Raw genomic sequence first — 22,508 nt, 5'->3', positions numbered from 1 at the left:
ATGGAATGGAATCAAAAACATGGTTTTTATGGGTTTGATACCATTCCGTCCACTCCATTCCATCCATTCCACTCCATTCCATCCATTCCACTCCATTCCATCCATTCCACTCCATTCCAGCCATTATTATGAGCCATTCTCAGCAGCTTCCACTGAGTGGAAGTAAGCAAAGCATGTGGGTTGAGGGGCTTTCCTACCACTTCATCCAGACTGATGGGAAAAGCAGGCATGTGGGTTGAGGGGCTTTCCTACCACTCCATCCAGACTGATGGGAAAAGCAGGCATGTGGGTTGAGGGGCTTTCCTACCACTCCATCCAGACTGATGGGAAAAGCAGGCATGTGGGTTGAGGGGCTTTCCTACCACCACATCCAGACTGATGGGAAAAGCAGGAATGTGGGTTGAGGGGCTTTCCTACCACTTCATCCAGACTGATGGGAAAAGCAGGCATGTGGGTTGAGGGGCTTTCCTACCACTTCATCCAGACTGATGGGAAAAGCAGGCATGTGGGTTGAAGGGCTTTCCTACCACTCCATCCAGACTGATGGGAAAAGCAGGCATGTGGGTTGAGGGGCTTTCCTACCACTCCATCCAGACTGATGGGAACAGCAGGCATGTGGGTTGAGGGGCTTTCCTACCACTCCATCCAGACTGATGGGAAAAGCAGGCATGTGGGTTGAGGGGCTTTCCTACCACTTCATCCAGACTGATGGGAAAAGCGGTCATGTGGGTTGAGGGGCTTTCCTACCACTTCATCCAGACTGATGGGAAAAGCAGGCATGTGGGTTGAGGGGCTTTCCTACCACTTAATCCAGACTGATGGGAAAAGCAGGCATGTGGGTTGAGGGGCTTTCCTACCACTCCATCCAGACTGATGGGAAAAGCAGGCATGTGGGTTGAGGGGCTTTCCTACCACCACATCCAGACTGATGGGAAAAGCAGGCATGTGGGTATTTCGGGCAATAGACCTTGGTGTAATGGACACATTACATTCAATTGTAATCCGTTACATTACCAGCAAAAATATTGTAATCATATTGCAGATGTTTTAGAAAAACACGATGATTACTTCTAGGATTACTTTTAAATTCAGAAAGGATGTTTGCGAAAACAATTACTCAACACCTTTCTGTTTTCTCAATGATATTCAAATCAGCGTTGAAAAGAAGGTAGAAGTTGAAATGTGTTTTCCGCCTGAGCGAGTCTGACCACAAGTCAGAGAACACGTACAGACATCAATTCAACGTCTATTCCACGTTGGTACAATGTAATTTCATTGCAATGATGTTGAAACAACGTTCATTCAGTGTGTGCCCAGTGGGAGACTGTTGTTGGCTACAGTCCAAGCTATGTCTTCCAATGGTGTGACTGCTGACCGCATCCAAAGATTAGCCAACTTGAATAAATGCTTTTGGAGGTAAATTACCGAGTGGCGCAGCGGTCTAAGGCAGTGCTAGACGTGTCACTACAGACCCTGGTTCGATCACAGGCTTTATCACTGTGATCGGGAGTCCCACAGGGTGACTCACAATTGGCCCAGCATCGTCCGTGTTAGGGGAGGGTTCGACCGTGGGTAAGCTGTCTTTGTCAAATCTGTAGCATACGGGCAATATCAATATCACTTAGGCCTATTATAGGTTACATAGCGCATTGATGTGAATCACACGGCTGCTCTCTCACTTTCCTATTTACGCCTTACAGATTGTGGTTGTTGTGGATGGCTGTTCACAAATGTATATGCGAACCCAATAATGGCTAAATGAAAGAAGTTTCAGCTGACTATCAATCATCGTTTTTGCGACAGGGGTTTATTCATTATGGAAACCAAACGGAAGCAAACAGAGAAAAAACAATCGTTTCTATTGGACAGATTCCGGTAGGTCCTGCCCCGTTTTGTTCCGTTTGCTTCTATTTAAGAAATGCTTTGCAACAGAATCGGCATAATGAATATACCTCCAGTGGACAGCCAGTGAAAAATGCTCTCTTGCAACAGCTGCATAGTGCAAATCCTAGCCTATGAAATACAAATTTGAGTTCCTCCCTTCTAAACTCCCCCATGGTATTGTGCTCCATACTGTGGAAAAAAAATGTTGAATTTAAGAAGACCACCAGAGGGGCTTTTACTGCTAATTCGTGCTGATGTAAAAAATGTCCATAGTCCTAATGGACACATGCTCGAACTTGCACACCTTGATATACTTAAACAACTGCAAATTACTATTAACAAAAATATTTTTTAAAAACAGGTCCATAGCAAATGCAGCATATGGTTCACTTTCATTTTTCACATGCAAATAGCACTTTTCTATAGTGCTCAAAGCTTGCCATTCCTTAGAGGAGCATTCCACAAAGCAATAAGTCCAACCAGTTCTCCATTACAAGAAAATCATAAACAGCAGAGCAGGCTAATTAGTCCTTCGTTTTTGAGTTATGCTCAGGTATATTTCATGGTTTCATGCACATCAGAATCCTCTCCCTAAGTTTGTTTTACTCACTGCTTTAGCACACTCCGCCAACCCTGATGTCCTAGCCATGTCTGAATCCTGGCTTAGGAAGGCCACCAACAATTTGGAGATTTCCATACCCAGCTACAACATTTTCCGTCAAGATAGAACTGCCAAAGGGGGAGGAGTTGCAATCAGAGAGATAGCCTGCAGAGATAGCCTGCAAAGTTCTGTTATACTTTCCAGGTCTATACCCAAACAGTTTGAACTTCTAATTTTAAGAATGAATCTCTCCAGAAATAAGTCTCTCACTGTTGCCACCTGTTATCGACCCCCCTCCGCTCCCAGCTGTGCCCTGGAAACCATATGTGAAATGATTGCCCCCCATCTAGCTTCAGAGTTCGTTCTGTTAGGTGACCTAAACTGGGATATGCTTAACACCCCAGCAGTCCTACAATCTAAGCTAGATGCCCTCAATCTCACACAAAACATCAAGGAACCCACCAGGTACAACCCTAAATCTGTAAACATGGGCACCCTCATAGACATTATCCTGACCAACTTGCCCTCCAAATACACCTCTGCTGTCTTCAATCAGGATCTCAGCGATCACTGCCTCATTGACTGTATCCGCTATGGGTCCGCGGTCAAACGATCACCCCTCATCACTATCAAACGCTCCCTAAAACACTTCTACGAGCAGGCCTTTCTAATCGACCTGGCCCGGGTATCCTGGAAGGATATTGACCTCATCCCGTCAGTTGAGGATGCCTGGTCGTTCTTTAAAAGTAATTTCCTCACCATCTTAGATAAGCATGCCCTGTTCAAAAAATGCAGAACTAAGAACAGATATAGCCCTTGGTTCACTCCAGACCTGACTGCCCTTGATCAGCACAAAAACGACCTGTAGCAGACTGCAATAGCATCGAATTCCAAAAAGTTTTGGGACACTGAAGTCCATGGAGAACAAGAGTACCTCTTCCCAGCTGCCCACTGCACTGAGGCTAGGTAACACCACCGATAAATCGAAAATTTCAATAAGCATTTCTCTATGGCTGGCCATGCCCCAGTTTCTCCTTCACCCAAATCCAGATAGAAGATGTTCTGAAAGAGCTGCAAAAACTGGACCCGTAGAAATCAGCTGGGCTAGACAATCTGGACCCTCTCTTTCTAAAACTATCTGCCGCCATTGTTGCAACCCCTATTACCAGCCTGTTCAACCTCTCTTTCGTATCGTCCAAGATCCCTAAAGATTGGAAAGCTGCCACGGTCATCCCCTCTTCAAAGGGGGTGACACTCTAGACCCAAACTGCTATAGACCTATATCTATCCTGCCCTACCTCTCTAAAGTCTTCGAAAGCCAAGTTAATAAACAGATCACTGTCCATTTTAAATTCCACATTACCTTCTCCGCTGTGCAATCCGGTATCCAAGCCGGTCACGGGTGCACCTCAGCCACGCTCAAGGTACTAAACGATACCATAACCGCCATCGATAAAAGACAGTACTGTGCAGTCGTCTTCATCGACCTGGTCAAGGCTTTCAAGGCCAAGGCTCTGTCAATCACCGTATTCTTATCGGAAGACTCAATAACCTTGGTTGCTCTAATGACTCCCTCGCCTGGTTCACCAACTACTTTGCAGGCAGAGTTCACGTGTGTCAAATTAGAAGGCCTGTTGTCCGGACCTATGGCAGTCTCTGGCTAGACTGTAAACTCTCCTTCCAGACTGATATCACCACCCTGGACGGTTCTGACCTAGAATATGTGGACAACTATAAATACCTAGGTGTCTGGCTAGAAACTCTCCTTCCAGACTGATATTAAACATCTCCAATCCAAGCCTCCTTCACTCATGCCGCCAAACTTATTATCCTACCGATCCTCGACTTCGGTGATGTCATCTACAAAATAGCTTCCAATACTCTACTCAGCAAACTGGATGCAGTCTATCACAGTGCCATCCGTTTTGTTACCAAATCACCTTATACCACCCACCACTGCGACCTGTATGCTCTAGTCAGCTGGCCTTCGCTACATATTCGTCGCCAGACCCACTGGCTCCAGGTCATCTATAAGTCTATGCTAGGTAAAGCTCCGCCTTATCTCAGTTCACTGGTCACGATAACAACACTCACCCGTAGCACACATTCCAGCAGGTATATCTCACTGATCATCCCAAAAGCCAACACCTAATGTGGCCGCCTTTCCTTCCAGTTCTCTGCTGCCAGTGACTGGAACGAATTGCAAAATCGCTGAAGCTGGAGACTTTTATTTCCCTCACCAACTTTAAACATCAGCTATCCAAGTAGCTAACTGATTGCTGCAGCTGTACATAGTCCATCTGTAAATAGGCCACCCAATCTACCTACCTCATCCCCATATTGTTTTTATTTTATTTACTTTTCTGCTCTTTTGCACACCAGTATCTCTACTTGCACATCATCATCTGATCATTTATCACTCCAGTGTTAATCTGCTAAATTGTAATTATTCGCTCCTATGGCCTATTTATTGCCTACCTCCTCATGCCTTTTGCACACACTGTATATAAACTTTATTTGTTTTCTACTGTGTTATTGGCTTGTTTATTGTTTATTCCATGTTATTCCTTGTGTAACTCTGTGTTGTTGTCTGTGTCACACTGCTTTGCTTTATCTTGGCCAGGTCGCAGTTGTAAATGAGAACTTGTTCTCAACTAGCCTACCTGGTTAAATAAAGGTTAAATAAAAAAATAAACCATTTCCAGGTCCAATTTTTGAAATGTTTTATGTAAAGATATATCCTAATTGTATTATTATCTGTAGTAGAGAAACATGGGTTAGAAGAAGCCTACATAACAAACACATCCATATATGGCCAGCTATGTAAACTTCAATATTGATTTATCCTGCAATAGATGTCATTCAATTGATAACATACATTTTGTCTTCTCTTAAGGGGAAAGTAATCTAAAAGTAACTGAATGTAATCAGATTACGTTACTGAGTTTGGGTAATCCAAAAGTTATGTTACTGATTACAATTTTGAACATGTAACTAGTAACTGTAACAGATTACATTTAGAAAATAACCCAGCCGACCCTGGTCATATGGTGTGAGTTGTGAGGAAGGGATGAGTAGGGGTAGATGTAGGGTCCTGGCTGTACTGAGTTAACAGAGGTAGAGGTAGAGGTAGAGAGAGAGAGAGAGAGAGAGAAAGAGTGAGAGAGAGAGAGAGAGAGAGAGAGAGAGAGAGAGAGACATGAAAACTGTAAATGACCCTGGGAATCGATAGAACATCGCTCAGAGAAGCACAAAAACAATATAACATTCAAAATGGGTGAATCTTTCCTTTAAGCAGGTTGAAGTTTATTGGGACGGGTCTTGTCCTTGAGGCAGAACTGACTGATTTACGCTATATGGGCCATCTGCAAAGTCAAAATTAACTATATTGTAAAAATGTATGAACACAAAAATGAGCTTTTTAGTCTTCATTTAAGGTTGGGATTAGGCATTAAGGTTAGTAGTGTGGTTAAGGTTATGTTATTTAAGGTTAGGATTAGGCATTAGGGTTAGCAGTGTGGTTAAGGTTATGGTTATTTAAGGTTGGGATTAGGCATTAAGGTTAGCAGTGTGGTTAAGGTTATGGTTATTTAAGGTTAGGATTAGGCATTAGGGTTAGCAGTGTGGTTAAGGTTATGGTTATTTAAGGTTAGGATTAGGCATTAGGGTTAGCAGTGTGGTTAAAGGTTATTTAAGGTTGGGATTAGGCATTAGGGTTTAGTGTGGTTAGGTTATGTTATTTAAGGTCAGGATTAGGCATTAAGGTTGTGGTTATTTAAGGTTAGGTTATGGTTGTGGTTAAGGTTAGGTTAGGATTAGGCATTAGGGTTAGCAGTGTGGTTAAGGTTATGGTTATTTAAGGTTAGGATTAGGCATTAGGGTTAGTACTTCCGGGTTGGAGCGAGCGGTCGCATCTGAGCGGTCGCATCCGAGCGCTTCGGTCTGCAGGTAGTATAACTTTTCATTACATTTCATTATAGTACAACGGTTTGATTTGTCTAATCTTAGCAATTTCTTCTTAGCTAGCTACATAGCCGTCTTTGTATCAGAGATAATTGCGTAATTATCGTATTTCGTCGTCCTAACGTAGTCTACACTGCTATCTGCCCAGCAGCTAGCCAGCTAGCAAACGTCCACCGTCTTCCGAATACCAGCACTGTAAAAAACTATTACACTCAACTGAACGACTTGATTAGTGTAGTGTTAGCTAGCTACATAGTTGTCTTTGCTGTCTTCGTATCCAAGATAATTGTGTAGTTTAGAGTGTGTAGTCTTAGAGTGATTATCTTAATTTACCGAGGTTAGCTAGCCAGCTATTTGTCGTCCTTAACGTAGGAGACACTGCTAGCTAGCCAACAGCTAGCCAACGTCTACCGAATAGAACTTCCTCACTCAACAACCCGGTCGCATTCGCTCCACAGGTAGTATCACATTTTCATTTCATTTCATTACAGTACAACGGTTTGATTTGTTTGATCGTAGCTAGCTACATAGCTAGCTACATAGCCGTCTTTGTATCAAAGATAATTGTGTAGTCTAGAGCGATTTTCTAGGTTAGCTAGCCAGCTATTGTCGTTCTTTTAACGCAACGTAACGTAATCAACACTGCTAGCTAGCCAGCTAGCCCCGAATAGCAGCACTGTTGAAACTATCACACTCAACGGAACGACTTGATTAGTGTAGTGCCAACAACGCAGCCACTGCCAGCTAGCCTACAAAGTCAACAACGCAGCCACTGCCAGCTAGCCTACTTCAGCAGTACTGTATCATTTTAATCATTTTAGTCAATAAGATTATTGCTACGTAAGCTTAACTTTCTGAACATTCGAGACGTGTAGTCCACTTGTCATTCAATCTCCTTTGCATTAGCGTAGCCTCTTCTGTAGCCTGTCAACTATGTGTCTGTCTATCCCTGTTCTCTCCTCTCTGCACAGACCATACAAACGCTCCACACCGCGTGGCCGCGGCCACCCTAATCTGGTGGTCCCAGCGCGCACGACCCACGTGGAGTTCCAGGTCTCCGGTAGCCTCTGGAACTGCCGATCTGCGGCCAACAAGGCAGAGTTCATCTCAGCCTATGCCTCCCTCCAGTCCCTCGACTTCTTGGCACTGACGGAAACATGGATCACCACAGATAACACTGCTACTCCTACTGCTCTCTCTTCGTCCGCCCACGTGTTCTCGCACACCCCGAGAGCTTCTGGTCAGCGGGGTGGTGGCACCGGGATCCTCATCTCTCCCAAGTGGTCATTCTCTCTTTCTCCCCTTACCCATCTGTCTATCGCCTCCTTTGAATTCCATGCTGTCACAGTTACCAGCCCTTTCAAGCTTAACATCCTTATCATTTATCGCCCTCCAGGTTCCCTCGGAGAGTTCATCAATGAGCTTGATGCCTTGATAAGCTCCTTTCCTGAGGACGGCTCACCTCTCACAGTTCTGGGCGACTTTAACCTCCCCACGTCTACCTTTGACTCATTCCTCTCTGCCTCCTTCTTTCCACTCCTCTCCTCTTTTGACCTCACCCTCTCACCTTCCCCCTACTCACAAGGCAGGCAATACGCTCGACCTCATCTTTACTAGATGCTGTTCTTCCACTAACCTCACTGCAACTCCCCTCCAAGTCTCCGACCACTACCTTGTATCCTTTTCCCTCTCGCTCTCATCCAACACTTCCCACACTGCCCCTACTCGGATGGTATCGCGCCGTCCCAACCTTCGCTCTCTCTCCCCGCTACTCTCTCCTCTTCCATCCTATCATCTCTTCCCTCTGCTCAAACCTTCTCCAACCTATCTCCTGATTCTGCCTCCTCAACCCTCCTCTCCTCCCTTTCTGCATCCTTTGACTCTCTATGTCCCCTATCCTCCAGGCCGGCTCGGTCCTCCCCTCCCGCTCCGTGGCTCGACGACTCATTGCGAGCTCACAGAACAGGGCTCCGGGCAGCCGAGCGGAAATGGAGGAAAACTCGCCTCCCTGCGGACCTGGCATCCTTTCACTCCCTCCTCTCTACATTTTCCTCTTCTGTCTCTGCTGCTAAAGCCACTTTCTACCACTCTAAATTCCAAGCATCTGCCTCTAACCCTAGGAAGCTCTTTGCCACCTTCTCCTCCCTCCTGAATCCTCCTCCCCCTCCCCCTCCTCCCTCTCTGCAGATGACTTCGTCAACCATTTTGAAAAGAAGGTCGACGACATCCGATCCTCGTTTGCTAAGTCAAACGACACCGCTGGTTCTGCTCACACTGCCCTACCCTGTGCTCTGACCTCTTTCTCCCCTCTCTCTCCAGATGAAATCTCGCGTCTTGTGACGGCCGGCCGCCCAACAACCTGCCCGCTTGACCCTATCCCCTCCTCTCTTCTCCAGACCATTTCCGGAGACCTTCTCCCTTACCTCACCTCGCTCATCAACTCATCCCTGACCGCTGGCTACGTCCCTTCCGTCTACAAGAGAGCGAGAGTTGCACCCCTTCTGAAAAAACCTACACTCGATCCCTCCGATGTCAACAACTACAGACCAGTATCCCTTCTTTCTTTTCTCTCCAAAACTCTTGAACGTGCCGTCCTTGGCCAGCTCTCCCGCTATCTCTCTCAGAATGACCTTCTTGATCCAAATCAGTCAGGTTTCAAGACTAGTCATTCAACTGAGACTGCTCTTCTCTGTATCACGGAGGCGCTCCGCACTGCTAAAGCTAACTCTCTCTCCTCTGCTCTCATCCTTCTAGACCTATCGGCTGCCTTCGATACTGTGAACCATCAGATCCTCCTCTCCACCCTCTCCGAGTTGGGCATCTCCGGCGCGGCCCACGCTTGGATTGCGTCCTACCTGACAGGTCGCTCCTACCAGGTGGCGTGGCGAGAATCTGTATCCTCACCACGCGCTCTCACCACTGGCGTCCCCCAGGGCTCTGTTCTAGGCCCTCTCCTATTCTCGCTATACACCAAGTCACTTGGCTCTGTCATAACCTCACATGGTCTCTCCTATCATTGCTATGCAGACGACACACAATTAATCTTCTCCTTTCCCCCTTCTGATGACCAGGTGGCGAATCGCATCTCTGCATGTCTGGGAGACATATCAGTGTGGATGACGGATCACCACCTCAAGCTGAACCCAAGACGGAGCTGCTCTTCCTCCCGGGGAAGGACTGCCCATTCCATGATCTCGCCATCACGGTTGACAACTCCATTGTGTCCTCCTCCCAGAGCGCTAAGAACCTTGGCGTGATCCTGGACAACACCCTGTCGTTCTCAACTAACATCAAGGCGGTGGCCCGTTCCTGTAGGTTCATGCTCTACAACATCCGCAGAGTACGACCCTGCCTCACACAGGAAGCGGCGCAGGTCCTAATCCAGGCACTTGTCATCTCCCGTCTGGATTACTGCAACTCGCTGTTGGCTGGGCTCCCTGCCTGTGCCATTAAACCCCTACAACTCATCCAGAACGCCGCAGCCCGTCTGGTGTTCAACCTTCCCAAGTTCTCTCACGTCACCCCGCTCCTCCGCTCTCTCCACTGGCTTCCAGTTGAAGCTCGCATCCGCTACAAGACCATGGTGCTTGCCTACGGAGCTGTGAGGGGAACGGCACCTCAGTACCTCCAGGCTCTGATCAGGCCCTACACCCAAACAAGGGCACTGCGTTCATCCACCTCTGGCCTGCTCGCCTCCCTACCACTGAGGAAGTACAGTTCCCGCGCAGCCCAGTCAAAACTGTTCGCTGCTCTGGCCCCCCAATGGTGGAACAAACTCCCTCACGACGCCAGGACAGCGGATTCAATCACCACCTTCCGGAGACACCTGAAACCCCACCTCTTTCAGGAATACCTAGGATAGGATAAAGTAATCCTTCTCACCCCCCTTAAAAGATTTAGATGCACTATTGTAAAGTGGCTGTTCCACTGGATGTCTTAAGGTGAACGCACCAATTTGTAAGTCGCTCTGGATAAGAGCGTCTGCTAAATGACTTAAATGTAAATGATGTAAATGTAGTAGTGTGGTTAAGGTTATTTAAGGTTGGGATTAGGCATTAAGGTTAGCAGTGTGGTTAAGGTTATGGTTATTTAAGGTTGGGATTAGGCATTAAGGTTAGCAGTGTGGTTAAGGTTATGGTTATTTAAGGTTAGGATTAGGCATTAAGGTTAGCAGTGTGGTTAAGGTTATGGTTATTTAAGGTTAGGATTAGGCATTAGGGTTAGCAGTGTGGTTAAGGTTATGGTTATTTAAGGTTGGGATTAGGCATTAGGGTTAGCAGTGTGGTTAAGGTTATGGTTATTTCAGGTTAGAATTAGGCATTAAGGTTAGCAGTGTGGTTAAGGTTAGGATTACTGCATCTCAGTGCTTGAGGCGTTACTACAGACCCTGGTTCGATTGCAGGCTGTATCACAACTGGCCATGATTGGTAGTTCCATAGAGCGGCGCACAATTGGCCCAGCGTTGTCCGGGCTAGGGTTTGGCTGGGGGCCGTCATTGTAAATTAGAATTTGTTCTTAATAATCAGATTAGATAAATGTTTGGGTAATCCAAAAATTACGTTACTGATTACAATTTTGGACAGGGAACTACTAACTGTAATGTTTCAGTTTCGGTGTGTGTGTGTGTGTGGAATTGGTTCTGACTCAATTACATACACATATGGGTGTATGTGTGAGTGTTTATGCACACGCAAACACACACACACACACACACACACACACACACACACACACACACACACACACACACACACACACATTGTTTTGTGTATAAACTAGGGTAACAGTAGCCATCCACCCCTAGGACACCCCAGCCCAACACCTCCACTTCAGTTGAGGGTTGAGGCAGGGGCTTTACTAAGGCTTGTCTGGAACAATGGATGAATACTGTAAGAGGCTGAGCAGTGAGGGCTTATTCTGAGGTCACTGATAGGGATTCAGACCTCTCAGTATCTTTCTCTGAGCCATTCCTGAGAGAGAGAGAGAGAGAGAGAGAGAGAGAGAGAGAGAGAGAGAGAGAGAGAGAGAGAGAGAGAGAGAGAGAGACAGAGAGAGAGAGAGAGAGAGAGACAGAGAGAGAGAGAGAGAGAGTCTGGGTCCCTCTGCTGCTGTCCTTGTATGGGTACTGCTCCTATTGTACTGGACTAAGTGTGGAACTATTCAGTTGGAGGATGAGAAACGTCTCTAAACAACCACTACAACTCATTACCGGACCCTCACTCTAACACTGACAGGTGTGTGTGTGTGTGTGTGTGTGTGTGTGTGTGTGTGTGTGTGTGTGTGTGTGTGTGTTCTCATGCCTGGGAGTATGTGTCAAAGGGTTGGATATGTTGGAGGAACTAAAACAGCCATGTTGGCAAAATATGAAGCGATTCCAAGTAGCGTATTTGGCCGTGTGCCAGGCAGTGCACTAGTGACCAGAGCTGTTTGATATAACAAGTCTCATACGGCTCCTGTATGAAATACAGCAGGGCATTTCCTGTCTGAATAGGGAGAGAGGAGGTAAATAAGGAAATATAAAGTCATTCCCCCCATGATTGGAGCATATCTCCTTCCTGTTTGACAGTGGGCTGTGTGTGTTGTGTTGGAGGGTTACCATGTTGTGTGAGTCGGCCCACTCCCAGAGGTAAGGCACACACTCTGTCACGTTCCACACAGGAAGGAGATGGGAAGACCAGAACAAACAGTAAATGGGTAAAGCTCCAGAAAAAGGACTCTAAATGTTCTCCATCCCTCGCTAAGGAGATCCGCCATGTAAAACAAGCTGTGCAGAGACCAAAACAAACTTCATCACATTTTCTTTCATACTGCAAAATGTAATCTAAGTTCGCCTAGCGATCAGAATCAGCCATAGCTTAAAGGCCTGGTTGTCATATAGCCAAACAGCTGCCTGGTTGTCAGATACCAAACAGCTGCCTGGTTGTCATATAGCCAAACAGCTGCCTGGTTGTCAGATAACCAAACAGCTGCCTGGTTGTCAGATAACCAAACAGCTGCCTGGTTGTCAGATAACCAAACAGCTGCCTGGTTGTCAGATAACCAAACAGCTGCCTGGTTGTCAGATAACCAAACAGCTGCCTGGTTGTCAGATAACCAAACAGCTGCCTGGTTGTCAGATAACCAAACAGCTGCCTGGTTGTCATATAGCCAAACAGCTGCCTGTGCTCAAAAGGTAGAAACTGTTAGTGTTTACACCAAGTTAGCTTGTAACCTTTATTACAAAGAACAAATTCTTATTTACAATGACGGCCTTCCCCGGCCAAAGCCGAACGATGTGGGGCCAATTGTGCACCGCCCTATGGGACTCCCAATCACGGCCGGTTGTGATACAGCCTGGATTCAAACCAGGGACTGTAGTGACGCCTCTTGCGCTGAGATGCAGTGCCTTAGACCGCTGGGGCCACTCAGGAGACCCGATTAACAGATGCTCTTATACAGAGTGTCTTAAAGGACCAATCAGGGTTAAGTTCCTTGCTCAAAGGTACATAGACAGAATTTTCACCTCGTCAGCTAGGGAATTTTGAACTAGTGACCGTTCGGTTGTTGGCAAAACGCTCTTAACCGCTAGGCTCCCTGCCGTCCAACAACGACAGACCTCCAAAATACTGAGGACATCATCCATCTCCCTGACCATCCGTCCTTCTCTGTCCTGGTTTATCTCAAACTTCTTCTCTCTGTCTTGGTTAATTTCAAACTTCTTCTCTCTGTTTTGGTTCATCTCAAACTTCTTCTCTCTGTCTTGGTTAATCTCAAACTTCTTCTCTCTGTTTTGGTTAATCTCAAACTTCTTCTCTCTGTTTTGGTTAATCTCAAACTTCTTCTCTCTGTTTTGGATAATCTCAAATTTCTTCTCTGTTTTGGTTACTAAAACTTCTTCTCTCTGTTTTGGTTAATCTCAAACTTCTTCTCTCTGTTTTGGTTAATCTCAAACTTCTTCTCTCTGTTTTGGTTAATCTCCAACTTCTTCTCTCTGTCTTGGTTAATCTCAAACTTCTTCTCTCTGTCTTGGTTACTAAAACTTCTTCTCTCTGTTTTGGTTAATCTCAAACTTCTTCTCTCTGTCTTGGTTACTAAAACTTCTTCTCTCTGTCTTGGTTAATCTCAAACTTCTTCTTTCTGTCTTGGTTAATCTCAAACTTCTTCTCTCTGTCTTGGTTAATCTCAAACTTCTCTCTGTCTTGGTTAATCTCAAACTTCTCTCTGTTTTGGTTAATCTCAAACTTCTTCTCTCTGTTTTGGATAATCTCAAATTTCTTCTCTGTCTTGGTTAATCTCCAACTTCTTCTCTCTGTCTTGGTTAATCTCAAACTTCTTCTCTCTGTTTTGGTTCATCTCAAACTTCTTCTCTCTGTTTTGGTTCATCTCAAACTTCTTCTCTCTGTTGTGGTTAATCTCAAACTTCTTCTCTCTGTCTTGCCTCTGACTCTATCCGTTGACTAGCTCTCTCAGTCTTTATCTCGTCTGGACATTTAATTCAACATTATCCCCGTCACCTCCCCCATACATCTCTTTTTACGTTCTCTGTCTCTCTCTCTGTTTAAATGATGCTGACACAACACCTGGGAGAGTCGCCCACACAATATTTAACCGGAGGAGGAAGGAGGGCCGTCTCATGTATGTGATATAGAGTAGATAAGGCTGTCATGACAGGGTGGATTGGCGCTGGCTCTAGCCAGGCAGCATGTGAAGTGACAGATCCATTTGACTTGGGTTAACCCACAGTAATGCATCTGTAGATGAACGAGGGAATAAGCCTGCAGACCCAGCTGACTGACACTGGGTTCCATCCAGCTGCGGCATCAGCCTTCCTGGAAGCAACAGCAGAGTAGCTTATAGGAGGAATCCCTCAACTACACAAGAGTTTATACTGTAATTAGGTTTAAGTCGGGCTAGTAAATAATATCTTTATGGTGTGTTTTGGCAGAAAGGTTACCTGGGGGTGTCGTTACTGTTCTCCAGGCTGTCACAGAGCCCCTTAGAGGGGGTGGACCTCCCGCTGCTGTCAGGGTCCTGGGCGGGGGGCATAGGGTAGGCCTGGTTAGGTAGGGCTGCGCGGCGGCCCTCCCCTCCTCCTCCCCCTCTCTGGGGCTTGATGGGGCCCCTCAGACCCGTCTCAGAGCTCCTCTTCATGGCCTGTAGCTGGGCCAGGGGTACGATGTCGCAGGCCTGGGGCCGGTGCCACACCGTCTGCTGACTGGCACTGTTGTAGTAGTAGAAGCGTTTGTTGTGGCTGTCAAACAGCTCCCACCACTGGCTGCCGTCGGACTGGCGCACGGCGGCGCCTGGGGGGGGCTCCCAACCACACTCCCCCGAGGCCAGGTTCACGTACATGCGCTCCTGCGAGCGTGGCTCCAAGATCTCCACCCAGTCACAGCTAGAGAGAGAAGAGAGGAGAGAGGGGGGACATGGGAAATGTAGTCAAGATCTGGAAGACTTTACTTGAATGACAGAATGAATGACAGACAGAATGACAGAAAATAGGTATTTTTTTTCTTGTTTTTTAAATGGAAAATCACTGATGATGACTAATAGTTTTGATCAGTTACGCTAGCACGGACAAAAGAGACAGGAAAAGTGACCCAGGATTAAACATAGATTACATCCGCAGTTGGTTTAGGGATTAAAGTAAGTGGAGAAGAAGGGCCAGTGGACACAGGCAGGGGGAGCTGAGGCTGTTGCCCACTAGGGGGTTCTCTCTGGGCCCAGCTCTACTCAAGGAGAGGCCAAACAAAGGAGCCAGGCGAGAGAGAGCGAGCTGGTTCTGGGGCTCTGTTCACAAACACAAACTGACCCCACAGAGCCCCTGGACAGCAACACAATTAGACCCAACCAAATCATGAGAAAACAAAAATATAACTATTTAAAATCAAAGTTTATTTGTCACGTGCGCCGAATACAACAGGTGTAGACCTTACAGTGAAATGCTTACTTACAGGCTCTAACCAATAGACACACTAGAAAGAATCAACAACAAAAAACAGAACAAACTGGAATGTTATCTGGCCCTAAACAAGACAGTACACAGTGGCAGGACCACTGTGACTGACCCGAAATGAAGAAGATCCTTGACTATGTACAGACTCAGTGAGCATAGCCTTGCTATTGAGAAAGGCTGCAGTAGGCAGAACTGGCACTCAAGAGAAGACAGGCTATTGTCATGACTTCTGCTGAAGTTGGTCCCCTCTCCTTGTTCGGGCGACGTTTGGCGATTGAAGTCACCGACCTTCTAGCCATCGCTGATCCACTTTTCATTTTCCATTGGTTTTGTCTGGTCTTCCATCACACCTGGTTCCAATTCCATCAATTCCATGTTGTGTATTTAACCCTCTGTTCCCCCCATGTCCTTGTGGGTAATTGTTTCTTGTAGTGCTTATACACGGTATGCTGGTATTTACCAGGTTTTGTTTGACCCGTTTATTGTATTGTTCTGTTGACGGTGGTTTATGGATATTAAACCACACCGTTGTAAACCTCTCCTGCGCCTGACTTCTCCGCCGCCAGTACACACCTCACTACAGCTATGTACTGCCCCAAAAAATGAGTTGGAAACTGTCAAATGTAAGACCGTATTAGAGACACATATTTTTCACAGTTTACACAGACCTACAAAGAATTTGAAAACAAATTAGACAGCGGCCAGATTTGTGACTCGTTGCCATAAGAACAGGGCAACCAGTTGGGAACAAACAACATTGTAAATATATATATGTTTATGTATCTTCCTCTACTATTTGTACTACAACTATTTACACATTACTAAGAGAGAGAGAGAGAGAGAGAGAGAGATAGAGAGACAGAGGCAGAGACAGAGAGAGACAGAAAGAGAGAGAGAGGCAGAGACAGAGAGAGAGACAGAGACAGAGAGAGACAGAAAGAGAGGCAGAGATAGAGAGAGAGACAGAGGCAGAGAGAGAGAGAGAGAGACAGAGGCAGAGACAGAGAGAGACAGAAAGAGAGGCAGAGATAGAGAGAGACAGAAAGAGAGAGGCAGAGACAGAGAGAGAGACAGAGGCAGAGACAGAGAGAGACAGAAAGAGAGAGGCAGAGACAGAGAGAGAGAGACAGAGGCAGAGACAGAGAGAGACAGAAAGAGAGGCAGAGACAGAGAGAGACAGAAAGAGAGAGGCAGAGACAGAGAGAGAGACAGAGGCAGAGACAGAGACAGAAAGAGAGAGGCAGAGACAGAGAGAGAGACAGAGAGAGACAGAAAGAGAGGCAGAGACAGAGAGAGAGACAGAGGCAGAGAGAGAGAGAGAGAGACAGAGGCAGAGACAGAGAGAGACAGAAAGAGAGGCAGAGACAGAGAGAGAGACAGAGGCAGAGACAGAGAGAGACAGAAAGAGAGGCAGAGACAGAGAGAGAGAGACAGAAGCAGAGACAGAGAGAGACAGAAAGAGAGAGGCAGAGACAGAAAGAGAGGCAGAGACAGAGAGAGAGAGATAGAGGCAGAGACAGAGAGAGACAGAAAGAGAGAGAGAGGCAGAGACAGAGAGAGAGACAGAGACAGAGAGAGACAGAAAGAGAGGCAGAGATAGAGAGAGAGACAGAGGCAGAGAGAGAGAGAGAGAGACAGAGGCAGAGACAGAGAGAGACAGAAAGAGAGGCAGAGATAGAGAGAGACAGAAAGAGAGAGGCAGAGACAGAGAGAGAGACAGAGGCAGAGACAGAGAGAGACAGAAAGAGAGAGGCAGAGACAGAGAGAGAGAGACAGAGGCAGAGACAGAGAGAGACAGAAAGAGAGGCAGAGACAGAGAGAGACAGAAAGAGAGAGGCAGAGACAGAGAGAGAGACAGAGGCAGAGACAGAGACAGAAAGAGAGAGGCAGAGACAGAGAGAGAGACAGAGAGAGACAGAAAGAGAGGCAGAGACAGAGAGAGAGAGACAGAGGCAGAGAGAGAGAGAGAGAGACAGAGGCAGAGACAGAGAGAGACAGAAAGAGAGGCAGAGACAGAGAGAGAGACAGAGGCAGAGACAGAGAGAGACAGAAAGAGAGGCAGAGACAGAGAGAGAGAGACAGAAGCAGAGACAGAGAGAGACAGAAAGAGAGAGGCAGAGACAGAAAGAGAGGCAGAGACAGAGAGAGAGAGATAGAGGCAGAGACAGAGAGAGACAGAAAGAGAGGCAGAGACAGAGAGAGAGAGAGACAGAGGCAGAGACAGAGAGAGACAGAAAGAGAGGCAGAGACAGAGAGAGAGACAGAGAGAGACAGAAAGAGAGGCAGACAGAGAGAGACAGAAAGAGAGAGGCAGAGACAGAAAGAGAGGCAGAGACAGAGAGAGAGAGACAGAGGCAGAGACAGAGAGAGACAGAAAGAGAGGCAGAGACAGAGAGAGAGACAGAGGCAGAGACAGAGAGAGACAGAAAGAGAGGCAGACAGAGAGAGACAGAAAGAGAGAGGCAGAGACAGAAAGAGAGGCAGAGACAGAGAGAGAGAGATAGAGGCAGAGACAGAGAGAGACAGAGAGAGGCAGAGACAGAGAGAGAGAGACAGAAAGAGAGAGGCAGAGACAGAGAGAGAGAGATAGAGGCAGAGACAGAGACAGAAAGAGAGGCAGAGACAGAGAGAGAGAGACAGAAAGAGAGACAGAGACAGAGACGTCAGCACAAAATAAAACAAACATAGATGCTGTCTAGGTCACCCATTCTCCTGAAGTCCTAGAGCAGAATCAACCGTATAGAATCAACCGTGCAGAATCAACTGTACAGAATCAACTGTGCAGAATCAACCGTGCAGAATCAACCGTACAGAATCAACCGTACAGAATCAACTGTGCAGAATCAACCGTGCAGAATCAACCGTGCAGAATCAACCGTGCAGAATCAACTGTGCAGAATCAAACGTACAGAATCAACCGTGCAGAATCAACCGTACAGAATCAACCGTGCAGAATCAACCGTGCAGAATCAACCGTGCAGAATCAACCGTGCAGAATCAACCGTGCTGGCATGGTAGCTCTAAACACACTGTTAATCACAGTAGGCAGTGTACCTACACAGTTCACACCCAACTACATACTAAGGAGCTTTCCACCCAGACACACACACACACACACACACACACACACACACACACACACACACACACACACACGTTAAAACCTGTCAGTAAAGAAAACCAGACTCACAAAGGGAACAACTGGATGACCACTCTGCTAAGACCTCTTGGAAATGTTAAAAGCTCACAAAGACACACTTTGTTTTATATGAAAAAGTGTAATAACTCCCTGTCACTTTCTACTAATTATTCTTAGACATAAAATCCACCAACAATTTTTTACACAACAGCACTTTCTCCCACTGTCCTGAGTTTCCTCCCCAAACAACATGATATGGTCTCTGAAATGGAAGCTACAATACTATCGTAGTGTTCATGTTCAGACTGATCAGACTGATCAGACAGATCAGATCACACTGACTTACACACTTGAACACACTATCGGAGGATTCCTACTTCTGGATGGTCCACAGAACGCTAAGAAAGCACTGCAGTCCTGAGGTACTGTATGTCCTGTTCCCGTTTTGACTTGTGCCTTTCTAGGAAGAATCCTCTCGTCTCTATACAACCTGTCCAAAACCTTGTTCGACGTGTCTCATAATTCACACCTACCTGTCCAAAATCCAAGAGTCTCGCCTACAGCTACAATGACAGTTCTGATCCAGAGCGTTGCTGTGAAGGAGTGTGTGTGTGTGTGTGTGTGTGGTCAGTCATTCTCCTTCCTCTCAACCCACTCTCCAATCTCCGCTATCGACTAAAGGGGAGTCTCCCTCTCTCCGGGGCTTTGGTACAGTCTCGTTCCCTCCACTCCTCACAGGGGACACTGGTGCCTCTCAGCAGTCACCTCTATTTCTGTCAGACACCCAGGGTGACCACCAGGCCCCATGTCACATGACCAGTTGACCAGGACAGGAACAGAGCCTGTTTGGGGAAGTGTGTGTTTGTTTATGTGTTTGGGCTCCCGAGTGGTGCAGCGGTCTAAGGCACTCCATCTCAGTGCTAGAGGCATCACTACAAACCCTGGTTCGATTCCAGGCTGTATCACAACTGGCTGTGATTGGGAGTCCCATAGGGCGGCGCACAATTGGCCCAGCGTCGTCCGGGTTTGGCTGGGGTAGGCCGTCATTGTAAATAAGAATTTGTTCTTAACTGACTTGCCGAGTAAAACGAAGGTTAAATAACTGAAAACCTGAATCAGAAATCTGCTCAGAAGTAAATCTGTGGTCCAGCTGGTGGCTCAGCCCCTCTGTGGTAGAGAGCTAATACGGTACATTAACCCCACCCTAGTAGCACACATAGCACTGTCACGCACTGCCCAGACCCCTACCTGACTGAGAAAGAGAAGGAGAAACGCTGGTCTCTTACCACTCAGTCCTCTGGCTTCCCTGTCTGTGAAAGACTGTCTTTGTCCGCATGTCACCCACAGCTAGCATAGTAGCTGACTGACTCCCTGTCCTCTCACCCCAACTCCCTAGTGGTATCCCCCCCACAGCTAGTATAGTAGCTGACTGACTCCCTGTCCTCTCACCCCAACTCCCTAGTGGTATCCCCCCCACAGCTAGTATAGTAGCTGACTGACTCCCTGTCCTCTCACCCCAACTCCCTAGTGGTATCCCCCCCACAGCTAGCATAGTAGCTGACTGACTCCCTGTCCTCTCACCCCAACTCCCTAGTGGTATCCCCCCCACAGCTAGTATAGTAGCTGACTGACTCCCTGTCCTCTCACCCCAACTCCCTAGTGGTATCCCCCCCACAGCTAGCATAGTAGCTGACTGACTCCCTGTCCTCTCACCCCAACTCCCTAGTGGTATCCCCCCCACAGCTAGCATAGTAGCTGACTGACTCCCTGTCCTCTCACCCCAACTCCCTAGTGGTATCCCCCCCACAGCTAGCATAGTAGCTGACTGACTCCCTGACCTCTCACCCCAACTCCCTAGAGGTATCCCCCACAGCTAGCATAGTAGCTGACTGACTCCCTGTCCTCTCACCCCAACTCCCTAGTGGTATCCCCCACAGCTAGCATAGTAGCTGACTGACTCTGTGTGTGCTGCTCCCTGTCCTCTCACCCCAACTCCCTAGTGGTATCCCCCCCCACAGCTAGCATAGTAGCTGACTGACTCCCTGTCCTCTCACCCCAACTCCCTAGTGGTATCCCCCCCACAGCTAGCATAGTAGCTGACCGACTGTGTGTGTGTGCTGCTCCCTGTCCTCTCACCCCAACTCCCTAGTGGTATCCCCCCCACAGCTATCATAGTAGCTGACTGACTCCCTGTCCTCTCACCCCAACTCCCTAGTGGTATCCCCCCCACAGCTAGCATAGTAGCTGACTGACTCCCTGTCCTCTCACCCCAACTCCCTAGTGGTATCCCCCCACAGCTAGCATAGTAGCTGACTGACTCCCTGTCCTCTCACCCCAACTCCCTAGTGGTATCCCCCCCACAGCTAGTATAGTAGCTGACTGACTCCCTGTCCTCTCATCCCAACTCCCTAGTGGTATCCCCCCACAGCTAGTATAGTAGCTGACTGACTCTGTGTGTGCTGCTCCCTGTCCTCTCACCCCAACTCCCTAGTGGTATCCCCCCCACAGCTAGTATAGTAGCTGACCGACTCTGTGTGTGTGCTGCTCCCTGTCCTCTCACCCCAACTCCCTAGTGGTATCCCCCCACAGCTAGTATAGTAGCTGACTGACTCCCTGTCCTCTCACCCCAACTCCCTAGTGGTATCCCCCCACAGCTAGCATAGTAGCTGACTGACTCCCTGTCCTCTCACCCCAAATCCCTAGTGGTATCCCCCCCACAGCTAGCATAGTAGCTGACTGACTCCCTGTCCTCTCACCCCAAATCCCTAGTGGTATCCCCCCACAGCTAGCATAGTAGCTGACTGACTCCCTGTCCTCTCACCCCAACTCCCTAGTGGTATCCCCCCACAGCTAGCATAGTAGCTGACTGACTCCCTGTCCTCTCACCCCAACTCCCTAGTGGTATCCCCCCCACAGCTATCATAGTAGCTGACTGACTCCCTGTCCTCTCACCCCAACTCCCTAGTGGTATCCACCCCCCACAGCTATCATAGTAGCTGACTGACTCCCTGTCCTCTCACCCCAACTCCCTAGTGGTATCCCCCCACAGCTAGCATAGTAGCTGACTGACTCCCTGTCCTCTCACCCCAACTCCCTAGTGGTACTCCCTGTCCTCCCCCCACAGCTATCATAGTAGCTGACTGACTTCCTGTCCTCTCACCCCAACTCCCTAGTGGTATCCCCCCACAGCTAGTATAGTAGCTGACTGACTCCCTGTCCTCTCACCCCAACTCCCTAGTGGTATCCCCACAGCTAGCATAGTAGCTGACTGACTCCTGTCCTCTCACCCCAACTCCCTAGTGGTATCCCCCCCACAGCTAGTATAGTAGCTGACTGACTCCCTGTCCTCTCACCCCAACTCCCTAGTGGTATCCCCCCCACAGCTAGTATAGTAGCTGACTGAATCTGTGTGTGCTGCTCCCTGTCCTCTCACCCCAACTCCCTAGTGGTATCCCCCCACAGCTAGTATAGTAGCTGACTGACTCCCTGTCCTCTCACCCCAACTCCCTAGTGGTATCCCCCTCACAGCTATCATAGTAGCTGACTGACTCCCTGTCCTCTCACCCCAACTCCCTAGTGGTATCCTCCCCACAGCTAGCATAGTAGCTGACTGACTCCCTGTCCTCTCACCCCAACTCCCTAGTGGTATCCCCCCACAGCTAGTATAGTAGCTGACTGACTCCCTGTCCTCTCACCCCAACTCCCTAATGGTATCCCCCCCACAGCTAGTATAGTAGCTGACTGACTCTGTGTGTGCTGCTCCCTGTCCTCTCACCCCAACTCCCTAGTGGTATCCCCCCCACAGCTAGTATAGTAGCTGACTGACTCCCTGTCCTCTCACCCCAACTCCCTAGTGGTATCCCCCCACAGCTAGTATAGTAGCTGACTGACTCCCCTGTCCTCTCACCCCAACTCCCTAGTGGTATCCCCCCACAGCTATCATAGTAGCTGACTGACTCCCTGTCCTCTCACCCCAACTCCCTAGT

The 22,508-nt window shown here is 47.8% G+C and overlaps 1 protein-coding gene across 2 annotated transcripts in view; it reads right to left on the bottom strand.

The window, feature by feature from the left end:
* The window catches only part of LOC115101954 (rho GTPase-activating protein 39-like), a 191,988-nt gene that overhangs the window by 94,314 nt on the left and 75,166 nt on the right, over positions 1-22,508 (bottom strand). For both annotated transcript variants that reach the window (XM_065005242.1, XM_065005243.1), the window contains exon 2: positions 14,382-14,822. In XM_065005242.1, the coding sequence (XP_064861314.1) occupies positions 14,382-14,822 (441 nt within the window). The remainder of the gene's footprint in view (positions 1-14,381; positions 14,823-22,508) is intronic.

This window comes from Oncorhynchus nerka, linkage group LG20 (assembly GCF_034236695.1).
Source record: "Oncorhynchus nerka isolate Pitt River linkage group LG20, Oner_Uvic_2.0, whole genome shotgun sequence".
NCBI classification, from domain to species: domain Eukaryota; kingdom Metazoa; phylum Chordata; class Actinopteri; order Salmoniformes; family Salmonidae; genus Oncorhynchus; species Oncorhynchus nerka.
Note: the sequence above shows the minus strand (reverse complement) of the source record. Positions and strands in the feature narration are given on the sequence as shown.